This window comes from Orcinus orca, chromosome 6 (assembly GCF_937001465.1).
Source record: "Orcinus orca chromosome 6, mOrcOrc1.1, whole genome shotgun sequence".
NCBI classification, from domain to species: Eukaryota; Metazoa; Chordata; class Mammalia; order Artiodactyla; family Delphinidae; genus Orcinus; species Orcinus orca.
Window position 1 is genome coordinate 7095352 of NC_064564.1, and position 16459 is coordinate 7111810.

At 51.6% G+C, this 16459-nt stretch overlaps 1 protein-coding gene across 5 annotated transcripts in view; it reads right to left on the bottom strand.

Moving 5' to 3' along the window:
- SH3RF1 (SH3 domain containing ring finger 1) overlaps positions 1–16459 on the bottom strand; it is a 160337-nt gene that overhangs the window by 34211 nt on the left and 109667 nt on the right. For 3 of the 5 annotated variants that reach the window (XM_004278662.3, XM_049711354.1, XM_049711355.1), the window contains exon 5: positions 2397–2699. The exons of the other annotated variants lie outside the window; for them this stretch is intronic. In XM_004278662.3, coding sequence (XP_004278710.1) covers positions 2397–2699 — 303 coding nt within the window. The remainder of the gene's footprint in view (positions 1–2396; positions 2700–16459) is intronic. 5 annotated transcript variants of the gene reach the window in all.

A 16459-nucleotide genomic window follows, 5' to 3' on the forward strand; every position in this document is an offset into this window, starting at 1 on the left:
AGCTGTCTGCTCCCTTCTGTCCTGCAGGATTTCGACGTGACAGCGTGATCTCTAAGTGCCATCCGGAAACACGAGGACGAGCCCGGACAGGGGAGCTGACCCGGAGGCGACATCACAGTGGCCTGACACCCTCCACGTGGCTTTCGTTCAGGTGCGAGAGGATGAATGTTCACTGCTGCAGGCCCCGTGCTTTGGATTTTCTCATCAAAGCAACCAAACCGCGTGAAGCAAAAGCAAGAAGGACACGAGGCCCAAAGCAGGAGACACATCCAGCCTAGGGCCCGTCACGTCTACAACAGGTCCGTCCTGGGTTGGGCTGGGCTGGTCTTGCTTCACTGTGGCCCACAGTGCCCGGTGATGGGCCCAGGACCTGGGGCCAGGCGTGCGTGCCGTAGCCGAGGCTGGAGAACCCAGGCAGCGCTGCAAACCTCTCCCATCTCTTCTAGAAATAACTTCTCCCTGAGGCAACATGTTAGCACTGAGAACAGAACCTGTTAGAACACGGGGAGGCCGTCTTCATGGAAACAGAGAGGAGAGCCCGTTTCCCCAGTTACTGCACCCAAGACACAAACAGCCCCGCCCTCCCGTGCCCACGCCCAGTGCCATGCCCGACACCGGGGTCTCTCAGACAGACGCTGGGTGACCCGCCTTCCCCTCCACCTTCTCCACGGCCACAGACGGCTGTCCACACCTCCAAGTCTGTGCCCTGCTGAGCCGCCCCGAGTCCCAGCAGAGGCTCACCTTTTATTTCAAGAAAACGTCACTGTGAATGCTGCTAAGGTCACGAAATGAAAAACAGTCCCGCGACCCGATTTTCCATAGGGAAGAGCCCTCGTCACCAGCCCCTCCGTCAGAGCCTCCCTCAGAGAGGGACCTGCAGCTTTGACCCCTCCAGGGGTCACCCCCCTCGTACTCCTTGCTCAGACCTGGAACGGGTCTATTTCCACAGGCTTGACCCCTTCCTGGTTCTCCTCTATACACTGTCCAACTGACTCACTCACTCAACACGTGTTTATGTTGCTTACTGTCTGCCTGACGCTTGGGAACAGCAGTGAACACACAAAGACCTCTGCCCTCTTCCGTGTGTGTGTGTGTCCATGTGTGTATCTCTGTCTGCATGTCAGTGTCCTACTCCCCCTGCAGGGTCACGTGCCACGGCCACACGACCTAAAAAAACGCTGCTGAGCCACAATCCCATTCTGAAACTACGAGATCGTGTGGACCTGCAGGACGGGGTCAAGTGGCATTTCGATAACCTTGCTAAGGAATGCCAAACGCTGCACTGCACATTTTTATTCCGTGGTCCAAAACAGGCATGCGTCAACCTGTGTAGTATATGTTTGTTTTTACAAAGCACAGTGGAATGTATATAAAACCTGCATGAATTTTAAGATGAAACACAAGACTTGAAAGCAGTGTCTCCCGCTGCGGCAGGCTGCTCAGGACCCGGCTCTCTGGCCTCTGGTGGTAGAGGACACAGCTGTCCTCTGCCTGGGTAACTGTAGCTGCCTGTGACCTGGGTGGCCCCCCGGCCCGGGGCTCAGTCTGCCCACAACTAGGGTCTGACGCACAGAAGCCTATGTCTTCTCCATCCTGGGTCCACGGTGCATGCACGGCGCCCAGAGCATCTGTAAGAAGCCACTCGAGACCTGTTTGCCAGATGAATTACCAACGTTCCCAATCATCATGTGTATTTTTATTAACACAAGAGTAACATGTAGCTATGTCTTAAGGCCATGCAAAGTCTTGATGGACTAACGAGTTAAAAAAATAGGGGGCTTCCCTGGTGGCGCAGTGGTTGAGAGTCCGCCTGCCGATGCAGGGGACACGGGTTCGTGCCCCGGTCCGGGAAGATCCCACATGCCGCGGAGCGGCTGGGCCCGTGAGCCATGGCCGCTGAGCCTGCGCGTCCGGAGCCTGTGCTCCGCAAGGGAAGAGGCGACAACAGTGAGAGGCCCGCGTACCGCAAAAAAAAACAAAGAACAAAAAAACGCTAGGCCAATTTCTAGTTTAAACTAAATGTTTCTTCCCGTCCTCTCCCTGTAACCCTGACTGGAAGCCTAGACACCACGGTGAGTGACACAGACGCAGGCAGCTGCACACCCCACACTGTGACCACGGGACCTCCAGTTTGGGTGGAGATGAGGTTTCAGGGGGCGAGAAGGCTCCGTCCCGCTGAATGGGGACCTGGTGGGGAAAGCACTCAGCGTGACTGGAGTCATCTTGTAATTGCCGCTCTGCCCTTTGGAGGTGACTGAGCCGACCTGGGGATGTCCAGGCTGGTCCCCCCCCCACCGCCATTTCCACCCACAAATGCAGAGGGCTTTGCCCTGGGAAAGCTGCTGTCCCCCGAAGGCTGACACCACGGTGGCCCCGGGGCGGGGCAGTGCAGGTACCTGGGAGGGGGCGCTGCACGAGAGCCCGGCCAGCTCGCCGATGCGCGCGGCGGCCGTGGGGTTGCTGGAGCTGATAAGGACCGGGGGGCTGATCTCCACGGAGTGGCGCTGCTGGGTGGCCTGCGACGCCCTGCCGGCCGTGGTCAGGGAGGTGAACGAGTGCCGCTTCTTCGTGTTCTTCTTGGCTTCGGGCTGCCTGGGGGCCGCGCTGCTCGGGGCAGCGGCCGGGGCGCCCTCCGCAGCGCCAACGCCCCCCGCGGGAGGCTGGTCCCACTCGATCAGCTGCTTGGCGGCCGAGTTAAACTGCAAACCAGCAGAGGACACGAGAAGGTCAGATGACAGGGATTCTCGACACCCTTGTATCTAAAGCTGAGCATCATCACTTTAAAGTTTGCGGGTGCAAGTACACCTTTCCTCCCACATGAGATGTCTTTTCTCTCGATACAAGGACTGCACTGTACGTACATCACAGAGAGATGCTAAACCGAGGACAAACAATTCCAATGCAACACCAGCAAGATTAAAAACATTTTTCTCCCCCAGGAATCTTCAGAATGTCTAATGTTAAACGTTGCCAGTTAACAAATGAAGATTTATTTCGGCCCCTGAGGAAATGCAGGGAACAGTGGGGAGCAGGGTGTGTGGTCTCAGGGCAGCCTCTACTGCTTGGTAACAGCTGGGCTCTGCTGCCGGCGGTGACTGCGGGCAGGACTGCCACCATGAACCTGGCACACTTCCACGGGAATTACCGCCCCCTACCTCCCTGTCCTGTGCGGGCCCTCACAGAAGTGTCGGCAGAAACTCCTGATGACTTTTACTTTTGAAAATCACGTGCCTGCGATTTTCCTGAGCTTAAATTTTGAATCATAACACGTTGAGACCTGAAATCCAAGTCCTGCTGCCAAGTGAACTTGGCCTGTTTGAAAAGTTGTCTGAGTGTAATGTTGGGGCCCGACGGTTTGTCAAACGCTGCCCACGGCGTTGGGAACGCCAGCAAGAAAGAACACAGGGTGTTTCTGTTCCCTGAGGTCAAATGCAACATTTCTAGAAAGCTTGCATGACAAGCAGCCGCACATGTACTTACCCAGACAGTACAGTCACAGGAAACATCAGGCACAGTTTAACCTCTTAACAACCATGAAGATGAAAAACAATAAGCTCCTCGAAGAGAACTGGGGAAACAGTAAGGATGGTGGGGATTTTCCCATCCCAGCACTTTGCACATGCCTCTTTCATCAAATGCTCTTTTCGCACCTAACTGGTTTAGAACTGTGCCTCCCCAACCGTGGACGAGGACGTCCTCCCAGAAGGATGGAAATCCTGTCGCGATACTGAAAGATGTGAACTTGCTCTGGCACCAGTGGCTCAGGAAGTTGGTGACTGAGCTCTGAAGCCAGTGCTTCCAGGTGAAAACCGACTCAGAGGGTTCCTAGGGACCTGCCATCACGTGGCCCGACAGCTTTTCTATCACAAGCCTACCCCTCCTTCAGACCGCAGAGATTCTATCCACGTAAAAACTTTCAAGACTCGCAGGCAGTAACGCCCCAGTAATGCTGGGCGATGCCCGAGTGCCAGGGGCAGGGGGAGGGGAATCATGACTCCAGCGGGTGTTAGGGACTAAGGGTGGGCTGCTGGGAAGGGGCGGCATTTGGCCCGGAGACCCCGTGTTCACAATGCTGCCTTGGTCCCGAGAGAATCATATGCCTGAGGAAGCAAGGCATGGCTCTGTTTTCATGGCAGGAGTGGCCCAGACCTCGGGACAGAGCGGCAGACTGTGTGGGGCGAGGGTCCTTGTTCCTGCACAGGCTGGGGACGAGGGTCTGAAATTGGAGCAGGCAGACCAGTCCCTTCATTGCCCTCACCCCAAACCCATCACCCAGTGAGACGGAAGAGCAGGACTGCGATGCCAGAGCTCAGGAGTCTGGGCATGCCTCCTTCCAGGGTGAGCTCACCTCGACGGGAAAGCAAGGACCCGACGGCTTTTCACGGAATTTCGAGGAACTCTGTATGAGCTACAGTGTGGCTTTCTTTCCACGACCTTCTCTAGCCACAACACCTAAGTTCACTGTCCACCCACAAAACAAATCTGTGCCCTAAAACACCTTCCTCCCAGCCCTGGGTGAGAACTAGCTGGTAAGATTCAGGGTGGACACCAGGTAATTCAGTAGCTGGGGCACAAAGCAGGGAGCCGCAGGATGTGCTGACCTTAAAATTGCAAATGTCCCTTTTTGGGACACCCTGAAATTTAGAAGGAATTAGTCTTTCAGAACTTTTGGAAGCATAAATAAACACGAGGAAGGAAATACTGACATAATAATAGTAATAACAACAGTCATAACAAGGCAATTTAAGAAACATCAAGATATTTTCTGTGTGCAGCTGGCCTCTTTGCTAAAGAGAATACAGTCTTTTAAAAATACAGTACTTAGGGCTTCCCTGGTGGCGCAGTGGTTAAGAGTCCGCCTGCTGATGCAGGGGACGCGGGTTCGAGCCCCGGTCCAGGAAGATCCCACATGCCGCGGAGCAGCTGGGCCCGTGAGCCATGGCCGCTGAGCCTGTGCGTCTGGAGCCTCTGCTCCACAACGGGAGAGGCCACAACAGTGAGAGGCCCGTGTACCGCAAAAAAATAAATAAATAAATAAATAAATAAAATACAGTACTTAAATTTTTCTAAAAGAGAGCAAAAAAATTTAATGAGAGCTAAGTTGAATAGTCACGGTTTTATATAAAGCTTTGCAGAGGAATCGGCCTCTAGGTTCTGAGCATCAGAGGCTACACATAGCAGGTCTGTGCAGAGGGACCTTTTCTAATTCATAACCCACTAGGGTGTTTGTTCCTCAACATGATGGTTTTTCAATAAAAGGCAAATAAAGACTTTAAAATATATATTACAAAAGTAATACATGATCATTACTTTGAACAGGAAACAGTGTAGATATATGGTGAGTAAAAAGTGACGGGCCTCAGCCAGGTTCTGCCTCTGTCTCCCCCGCCGACCTGTTTCCCAGTTCCCTCACACTCGACAGTTTAGAACATACCCTTCCATGTACTTTCTATGTAGATGTTGTTCACTAAGCACCTGCTTGATTAATTTTAACACAAATGCAGCCAAGCAGCACATACATTCTCTCCTCTCACAGCATCTCATGAAAAGCCCTTCCTGCGAACAGAGCAGGCTGGTCGCATGGTACCCGCTGCATCCCCCTCTTGTGCACCCTGCCCGAACAACCATATCTGCAAGGCAGACTCCCAAAAGGGAAGCTGTCAGGTCCAAGTGTAGCCTAAAGCATATTTGGAAGGATAGTGCCTAATTGCACTCCAAAAATGTGTCGTTTTCATCATCTCTGAGAGCAAATAAAAGTCCCTGTTCCCCACATTGTTCACAGTGTTAGGTGTTACCATTTTAAAAAATCTCTACCAGTTACAGTATTAGGTGTTCTCAATCATTAAAAAAAATCTCTATCAGTTACAGTATTAGGTGTTACCTCTATCAGTTACGGTATTACACGTTATCAATCATTTTTTAAAATCTCTAGGTGTTATCAACCATTTTTAAAGAACTCTATCAGTTGAAGAGGCAATTTGTATTTTCTTTTAATTTGTATTTCTCTATTAATGAGATTAAGCGTCTTTTTTCTTTTCCTAGGATTTCCTTATTCCCACACTTTATCCATTTTTCGACTGAGTTGTATTTTTCTTATAGATTTATAAGTGCTCTCTACAAAGTACAAAAATCATTCTTTAATATACTATGTATGCATGTACGTATATGAATGTGTATATATCTCCATTAAGTTAGAAACATTGTTCCAATTTGTTTTTTAACTTGGTATGTTTGTCATATATACATTTTTCTTGGATGGGCAAATTTATTCACCTTTTCCATTATGGCATCTCAAGCTAACATCATGCTTTAAAAATCTTTTTTCTACAATCATTTTTAAAAATAAAATCACTTTTCTCCTAGTATATTTATGGTTCCTCCCTTTGTCCGTGTCTTTGAACCGCGAGGATGTGTAAAGACTGAAGCAGAGACAGTGCGTTCTTTCTTCCAGTGGCCCAGCAGCTTGTAGAGCACCCATCCTCTCCTGCCAGCTCTGAAAAGCCACCTTCAGAAGCCAGGGTCAAAGGGAGAACCCTCTGCTGCGCTGCCAGGCCCAGTGCCCAGTCCCCAGGGACGATGCTACTGGGTGGAAATTCATGCCACTACCCCTTCAAAGCAGAAATGAGTGTCTGCCTCACGTCACAGTCCTCTGCAAACTGTTTTTACACAACGGCAAGGGGAATTTGCTTTTCCGTCCCTGCAATTTGGGTAACAAGGCTTTTGTTTTGGGATGATCTAAATACAAGAGCAAGCTTAGTCTTCATTCATAAAAGGAGACTTCCCCACAGCAGAGGAATAAACGGAGAGACTGAAGGGCGTAGTCAGAAGTCTCTTTAACGGATCCGGAAGCCTCCCCCAGGTAGCAGCTCCATTTAGGCGTCTGTAGAGATGTGCTGAACGAATAAAGACGTGCTGGCCTCTCAGAACCACTGAGGGAAGGGAGCACTGCCTCAAGACCAGCACTGTCCCACCAAAGTAGAAAGAGAGCCACAAGTGTGATGTGAAATTTTCCAGTAGCCACATTTTAAAACATAAAAAGCAGCAGGTAAAATTAATAACGTATCTTACTGAACATACGGAAGATGTCATCCCTTCGGCATGTAATCAGTATAAAGTTACGGAGACAGGTACGCCCTCTTTTTGGTATGAGTTTTGCCATCCGCTGGGCACTGGCCTCCCGCCTGCATCCCAGCTGGGACAAGGCACAGCGAGAGTGTCCCCGGAGGCGCATCAGCAGCTCACGGCGCGCGGGTGGGTGGGGTGGGGTGGGGCCCGTCTCCTGAGTTCATCTCTCCTGAGTTCATCGAGCGCAAAGAACGTGCGGAACGGGAAGGACACCGACGTGCGCCTCCATGCCGCGTCTCTGCAGCGTCCTGGGCCCGAACGGCTGGCCAGGAACACGGCACTGCCAGCCCCACGCTCAGAGGAGCTGCTTCGCTGACCAGTCCCTTACCTTCCCCTCCGGTGGCCCCGGTGACTGGAAAATAAATACGCTAGCATGTTCTTTTCCAGGTTTCTGACTATGAAATGTAAGGGATGAAGGGAGGGAGCACGTCATCGAAACCCTGAAAGAAGTTTCCTTCAGGGGAGCTGAGGAAAGGACCATCGAGCCTGGAGGTGAAAGGCCCAGGCGGTCTCAGGCCCGCATCCTAGCCGGCTGAGGAACAGTGGGGCCATTCGAATGCCCTGGCTTCAGGTTGACACACCAGGACGGGAACCTCTGTCCTGTGCACCAGGGGGCGCGGGGACAGGCCTGTCACCTGCGATGCGCCACACGAATGTGGTTTACTCTCACCATCACTCGAGGCCCAGCCTGCCCTTCACTTGCCCCGTCGCCTGGGGGGATGCGGGTGCGTGTCTCCTGTTTCTCAGACGTCACATGAGGCTGGCCTTTGCGATCTAGAAAGTCTTATGCCCATACAAGGGACAAATGCCTTTTCTCAACACCAAACAGAAAGACCCCCTTCACAGTAGGCAGAGGCCGAGACCTTGGGTCCACAGTGACCGGAGTTAAAGCTCGGGGACACCTTCCCTCACCCCTACTTTCTCTGAGCGACTGTTATAAGCGGGGCGCAGTGCCGGGCGGGGAGAGAGAAACATCCCCTCGACTCGGGAGAGAAGAGGTCCAGGGAAGCGGCACCTGGGTTTCTAGCAGTAATCGGGGGCTGTGCCGTCATGTGTCTGCAGAGCTGGGGCAGGCGAGGTCAGGGGACGCCGGCAGCAATGGTGGACGCTTCAGCGACCTAGGGAGGGTCTCTCTCTCTCTCTCCTCTCCCCCCCCTCCTCTCTTCTCCTCTCTCTCCTCTCTCTCTCTCTCCCCCTCTCTTCCCATCTCTCTCTCTCTCCCTCTCCCTCTCTCTCTCTTTCGCTCTCTCTCTTCCACCTCTTCCCATCTCTCTCCCTCTCCCTCTCCCTCTCTCTTCTCTCTCTTTCGCTCTCTCTCCCCCTCTTCCCATCTCTCTCTCTGCTCTCTCTCTCTCCCTCTCTCCTTCGCTCTCTCTCTCCCCCCTCTTCCCATCTCTCTCTCTCTTCTCTCTCCCCCTCTCTTCCCATCTCTCTCTCTCTTCTCTCTCCTCCTCTCTTCCCATCTCTCTCTCTCTCTGCTCTCTCTCCCTCTCTCTCTCCCTCCCTCTCCCTCCCTCTCTCTCTCCCTCCCTCTCTCTCCCTCCCTCTCTCTCTTCCTCTCTCCTTCGCTCTCTCTCCCCCTCTCTCTTCCCATCTCTCTCTCTCCCCCTCTCTCCTTTGCTCTCTCTCTCCCTCTCTCTTCCCATCTCTCTCTCTCCCCCTCTCTCCTTTGCTCTCTCTCTCCCCCTCTCTCTTCCCATCTCTCTCTCTCTCTCTCTCTCTCTCTCTCTCTGCAGCTGCTGCCAGTGTCAGCTGATTCTTTTTTAAAGGAAAGCTAGACATTTAAGCCTATGTAAAATCTCCTGATTTTCCATCTGAACAACGAATTAAAACGAAAGTACCCTGCAAGCCAAGCGTGGAAGTCCTAAAGGCCATGCCAGCCGTGGGCTCTGACAGAGCAGGAAGCGTGAAGAACATGCAGGGCCAGGAGGGGGCGACGGCGCCCAGGACCGCCGGCTAGGAGGAGACCAGGGGGGCGGGGCCGGCCGGGGGCGGGGCCGGCCGGGGGCGGGGGCGGGGGCGGGGCGGGGGCCGGGGGCTTTTGCAGGGAAAGGAAGAAGCAAGCATGATGGCAGGGGTCCCCGTCGCGGGGAGGGTAAAGCACGACAGCAGCTGGCCGGCAGCCCGGAGGGCGATGACCGCAGGGACAGCCAGTGACCCTGGGGATTCTGGCAGGAGAGGAGGAGGGAAGTGGCACCGTCACTGAGGGGCGTGCAGACAGCGTACAGCCCGAAGACGGCGAGAGGCTGACCCTCCTCCAACAGGAAGGGGAGCCTGGGCGAGCAAACACTGGAAATGGAAACCAGCAAAGGTGCGCGGATGCAGCCCTGTCTGGGGGAGCAGGTGCGGAGGGGCAGCAGGTGCGGAGGGGCAGCCCTGACCCCAGGACGACAGAGACGCCAACAGTGACCACGCAGGGAGGGCGGGGGGAGCTGGACCCCGAAGGTCAAGGCTGAAGGGCAGGCCCACCATTACCTGGCAGCGACAGATCAATCGCGGTACCCAGGAGAGCGCCCAGTGGATGACTTAAAACCTGGGCCAGCTCACTGCCCTGTGCTCCTGGATCTGACAAGACACCAGGTTTGGGGTGTGTTTCTCTCTCACCAAACACACACAGTAAACAAGAAACGTCTGGTAACCTAAAGGATACGATCAACAACACAGTCCATCTTCAAGGACCTCGTGAGTAGATGCAGGAAGAAATATACACACATCCATCTCAGGAGGTTAAGAATATGGAACTGCCATTAAATTCTAAGCAAGCATTTGTTGATGTGACAGGACACACGGACAGAAATCCCACGTTGATACGTAATCAGTTAATAAACCGGTGAACGATATTTCGCCCCCTCCCCTGGAACCCAAAGTGTTGGGGGCAGCAGGTGGGAAAAAGAGCCAGGAAGGGATCGGCACAGAAGAGGCCATGCGGCGACCCCGCACAGGGGTTTGGGACCTTCCTCCCTCTTCCCGCCTGCAGAGATGCCTGCTCACACACCCGAAAGGCCCGGGGGACAGGCCACTCCACTGTCACCAGGGCAGCTGCTCCACACCACCTCCCGACACCCTTCCTGAAACACGTCTACTTCACTACAGGGAAGCTTCTTCCCAGGAGCTTCATCAAGGTGCCACAGATGCACACAAATATGCAGGACACTCATTCTGTCTCTTCCAGGACACAAGACAACCCCTGCTTAATTAAACGGCACCCACTTCACTGCTTTTATTTGGGGGGGGGGGCTGCATTGGGTCTTCGTTGCTGTGCGCGGGCTTTCTCTAGTTGCAGCGAGCGGGGGTTACTCTTCATTCTGGTGCGCGGGCTTCTCATTACGGTGACTTCTCTCCGTTGTGGAGCACGGGCTCTAGGCGCACGGGCTTCAGTAGTTGTGACACGCGGGCTCAGCAGTTGTGGCTCATGGGCTTAGTTGCTCCACGGCATGTGGGATCTTCCCGGACCAGGGATCGAACCCCTGTCCCCTACATTGGCGGGCAGATTCTCAACCACTGCGCCACCAGGGAAGTCCCTACTTCACTTCTTTAAAAAACCTTAGTTACTACCGAATTTAGGGTGTATAAAGCAATGTGATAAAAATTTCAAATAATAAAATTTAAGACCTTAAAATATTGTGGTTTTAATGAACGTGTGATTTTTTTCTTAAAAAAGGCAACTTCAGTTCTTTGAAATTGTCGAATGGTTTATCATTTCTGAAAATTAACCTTCTGCGTGTTCAAACCTGACAAGTTGTCCCTAGTCTTGATGAAAAATCAAAATGAACTAAACACTTCTTAAGCGAAGCTTGGTAATAGCAGTGATTCTGTACCAACCTTAGGAAGACCAGCCATCATCACATATCCTCAGAGGCAACTGCAGGGCAGGGGTCTAGGGCAGACACAGGCTGTCTGAGAAAGACCACAAGTCACCTCTCAATTACTGGCTGGGTGTCCCTAAACAAGACACTTGTTTAAAAAATGGAAAAATAATTGACTAAATTACAGTTTAGCTCCTAAAACGTTTATTATGCAGTCACAAAAACTGATGGTTAGTAGCACTATAATAGTGTAGAGAAAGGCAAAATCATATGTGTGGTCTCATTAAATAAAGCACAGGGAGAAAGAATGGAAGGATATTTACCAAAATGATATGTGATGGGCCTAAGGGTTCTTTCTTTCCTTTCCAACTCTTCTGGAATGTGATTATACCATAGACATAAAATCATTAAAAATGTTTTTTTTATCTACGAAGTGGCTCCCAGGAAAACACTGAATCCTACACACACGTAACTACACTCCTGGCACGCGCCAGGCTTTAAGAACGGACAAGCTGCAAACGACGGAAGTCTGACACAAGGAGGGGGTTGCTCTGTTTTGTTTCTGCAAAGGAGGATCAGGGAAGAATGGCTTCATGAGAAATGATAGTTTTCATCAGGACCCTGAAGAAAGGGTGAGCTTTCCACAGACACATGGACCAAGAAACATTCCCGATGAGCTGTAAAGGTATGGAAAATTCCCAGGTATGGAATTTTCCAGGAACAATCATCAGACCAATTTAGTGAGGGCCCAGGGGAATACGGCCAGGCTAAAGAATTTGAGGACTCCTAGGGGAAAGCGCTGCGGACATTAGACACCAACTAGTCATTACCCTTGGCCTCTGCTCCAGGCTCCACGGGACGCCTGCAGGTTTATGTTCTATGAAACTACCCAGAGTGCTGGAAACTGCCTGCTCGTGAAGCGAGAAGTCGATAAACATTAACCCATCTTTGGAATCTCAGCTCCCAGAGTGTGTTCCTGATGGAAAACAAAAGGGAACTCTTACATTGTAAAGAGGCTGCTGCATAACAGATGGGGTGCAAACTGCCCTAAATAAATCCTTTCCTAATCTACAGGGCTCCTTTTCCGATTGGGTCTGGCCAGGTTGCCTCGAGCTGTCCGCAGCGAGCAGGGGTTTTTCCTCGAGTCCAGAGACCTGCCTCTGCCCTGAGAAATTCGGAATCCAGAGATCCTCTCCCCTTCCGTCATTGTGGCAAAACAAAATGCAACTATTACTTGCACCAAGCTGACAGCTCTCAGAGGATACGAGCGCAGCGCAGGACAGAGCCCATGGGGCTGAAAGCCCTACTCAAAGCAGGGCCGGTGTAGACGTGGAGGTGAACGAATGTATTACACTGGGCACGGGGTAAGTCTCCGTCACCGGTTCCTCAACAGCAACTCGATTTCATTTATAGACATTAATTTACCTCCCTCACCAGTTCCTCAACAGCAGCTCTAGATTTCATTTATAGAAATTAATTTACCTCAAAAATGGAGGGAGAAAGTTAGTGCGGCAAGCAACTGCCTTCCTGACTTGCCAACAATGTCTCTAAATGTATTTTATAAAAATTACTTCACTTCAGAATTGAAGGGGTATTTGGAAGCCAAGCAATATCATAATTCTCTTTCCACCTGGCCCCCAATTTTCCTACATTTCTCGTTTAAAAAGAAAAGATTTCAGTGAATTGAACATTTCACTTTTGCATTTAAAAGGAAAAGAATACATCCCAAAATACGAATGACAGAATATCTTTTTACATTGTTCCATCTGCTCTCTCTGATGAAGAGATCAAAGATGACGATTTTGATCCTCGGTTCTCACTCTCCAGAACAGGGGGCCCCAACTGGCTGAATGTTAGGAAGCAGGCTGCACAGCAGAAGGTGAGCAGCGGGCCAGCAAGCGAAGCTCCATCGTATTTACAGCCGCTCCCCATATCTCCCGTTACCGCCTGAGCTCCGCCTCCTGTCAGATCAGCGGTGGCATTAGATTCTCACAGGAGCGCGAACCCTACTGTGAACCATGCACGCGGGGGATGTAGGTTGCGCGCTCCTTATGAGAATCTAATGCCTGATGATCTGAGGTGGAGCTGAGGCGGTGATGCTAGCGCTGGGGAGCGGCTGCAAATACAGATTATCCTTAGCAGAGAGGTCTGACGGCACAGAGACCGTCATAAATCAACTGCAGACTCAGGTCACAACCTTATCAGTGAGTGGCAAGTGAAAACAAGCTCAGGACTCCCAATGATTCTTCATTATGGTGAGTTGCATAATTATTTCATCATACATTACAATGTAATAATAACAGAAATAAAGTGCACAATCAATGTAACACGCTTGAACCATCCCCAAACAATTCCCACCCCACCGCCAGTCCATGGAAAAATTGTCTTCCACGAAACCAGTCCCTGGTGCCGAAAAGGTTAGGGACCGCTGTTCTAGCACAAAGACTCTAAGAAGTAAAGTGAACAATGCTCTTCGTAGCTCCTTCAAGGGGCACCTTGGCAACTTCAAACCCGATACCTAAACCTGCACCTGTAATTCCCTGAAACACAGATGACATCTCCCAAGTCCCCATGTCCACAGAAAAGGAAGCTATCATCCCCCTGAAGGCCGCTGGTGCTCCGGGAGACGCACACACGTGACTTTCCACAGTTAAAGTTGATGACACCGTTCTGTTCCCTGGGCACAGAAATATCTCCCAAGATTTGTCTGATTCTGAAAGTTGAAAACAGCAAACCTCTTTACACTTTAAATATGTGCAGTTTATTATATGTCACTGATAACTCCATAAAGTTATTTTAAAAGAATGAGTATCCTTAACAATTAGGCCACCCTACGTCTGCTCAAAGTGAGCCAGAGGAATAGTGTCAAGCAGGTGAAAATTCATGTCAGCACGTATCAAGGAGATCATCCGTAGAGGCTCCAGGATCTAATCCACAGGGTATGGCCACCGTTATTTGAGTCTGGAAAATTCTAAACTAGGCATAACCACAGATCACCCAGCTTCATTAAAAAACAATCTCCCTAAAGTCACCGGAGAGACCTTGTGCTTTGAGGATGGTGGGGTCCGGATGTATCACCAAGATAAACCGATGAGAAAATACATGGCTGGGTAGCGAATGCTGGGCGTTCTGGCTGAAAAATGTCAAAGTTGGCCACCTCTGAAACCAGTTCATTCCTGATGTCGGCTCAAAAGGTCCTTGGGTTGCTCACTCACTCATTCAACCCATGTTTACTGAGGGTCAACCAGGGGGAGGTGACACGCGGGGACCTCGGGAGAGCGGGTGAACCAGACAAGATGCTGACCCTGGGAGCTCACGTTCCATGCAGGGCGGACACTGGGAGACAGTAGCATCCACAGATGAGACAACTACAGGTGACAAGATGCGGTGGAGTGATTACGATGACAGCGGTGGTGATGGCCATAGTCCCCCCTACACACCTCTCACTAGCTGCAGGCAGTGCACAGCACCACTGGACGACCTCACCCTGAGGGCTCTACTATTTTATACATGAGGAGACCAGTCACGCCACAATCACCGGTCCAGCCAAGACTGGAATCCAGGCCGTCTGGGCTCCGAGCCCAAGGTTTTCCAGGATCACAGCACCTGGTGGGTGAGGCAAAGCAGGTGGAAGAGGAAGAACCTCTTTAGACGAGGTGGTGAGGGCAGGTGTGCCCACAGAGGTGACATCGGGGCAGCGATCTAACCCGGATGCAGCCCTTCCTTCCGGCAGTTAACTACAGAGCTAGACAGCTGCCTACCAGGCCACGCCCACCTCACGCCACCTGCACACGAGGAGTGCTCACTTTCACATTCTATCTGCAGCAGAGTTGCTAACCAATTTTTTTTGTTGAAAAAACTGGGTGATAGTTTATATGAATGACTAAGAATCAAAATATTGTACGACACATTTAATAAAAATGTATAGCTCATAAGCCTACAATACACAACAATGTTTGAAATTCATCCAAAATGCCATATTCAGCACTTCATTCAAACTTTGGGCTTGCTAGGAGTTACGTCATCTTTGTCCAAATGACCAGGAAATGTGAATGAGTCAGCTCTGAATTAATGAGGGTGTTAAAATCGTTCGGTTTTGGAGAAGCCCGATATTTCTGAACAAAACAAAGAGCAAGCTACCGATTCCTTTTTAAAAGCGCACTCACTCCTCGACAAATACACCCCTTTACACATATCCTGACACGCTGTCTCCAAGAGGCCCCTGGGTTTCCCCAAGAAACATCTACCTTCCCTACAGAACAGAACCCACAGCCTCGGGGCTCTGATGGGAGAGTGTCCAGGGGAGCGTGATGGTGATCAAGGCAGGAGACCCCTCACCTTTACAGAGACCCGAGGGGCAGAATTCAAGGACATTCACGTGGCCGTTCTCTCCCTAGTCACCCCCAGCCAGACTATCCTTCTCTGCTCAAACTCTGAAGAATCTGGTACTTTAATCGGAGGTCATTTGTCGGCAGGTCACCGTTTTCTCACCTCCTGTGATACAGGTGGGGAGCCCGGTGCACAGTCCTGGTGCTGGAGGGGAAGGCGGAAGGGAGGTGGGGAGCAGGGATGGGAAGGGCACAGCACCCCACCATTGCCTCTCATGCCCTGGGTCCCCCGACTCAGCTCTCTGCTCAGCCACCACTGACACTCAGCTCCCAACTCGACCCCAGAGGTCCTGCTCCAGGCCTGCATCCCACCCCCTAGCCCATCCTGCTCAGAGTTTCTGCCCCAGGCAAGTTCCACGGGCATCTCCACGAACCAGCCACCCAGCAGGAGTCGGGGTTCCAGCTTCCGCTGTGACAAGCCCAGATGCCACTCTGCAGACTCAGTTCTGAACTCACTTCCTCACAAGACGTGGTGCTGAGATTCTCTTATAGGACCACTGCTGTCCTCTGGGTCACAGTCCGATCTGAGCTCCAAACCATGGTGCACAGGACACAGCAGGGCCAGGCCCTCTGAGACACACCATCACACACAACCTTCTCACACCTTGGGGGGTAACAGTCTGGGGGAGCAGCACCGTGAAAAAAGCAAAAGCGGGGCTTCCCTGGTGGCGCAGTGGTTGAGAGTCCGCCTGCCGATGCAGGGGACACGGGTTCGTGCCCCGGTCTGGGAGGATCCCACGTGCCGCGGAGCGGCTGCGCCCGTGAGCCATGGCCGCTGGGCCTGCGCGTCCGGAGCCTGTGCTCTGCAACGGGAGAGGCCACAGCAGTGAGAGGCCCGCGTACCACAAAAAAAAAAAAAAAAAAAGCAAAAGCACCTAACACTGGTGGAAACCTAAATGTGTATCTACAAGGGATAAGAAAATAACTTTCAAGTGGATTTTTGTAACACAGTCTGTTTTTACAGTGAGGTATGGTCTGGACCCTAAAAGGGTTTACAGAGCAAGAGAAAGACATTATTCAGGAAAAAGCCCCAGTTTTTGATTCCCATGGTTAGCTGGCTTCGCTCCATGTGAGGCTGCCCTGTAAGACAGTCTACGCTTTACATGAATGGCTGAATTTCGGTAGGTTGCTACTGAAATC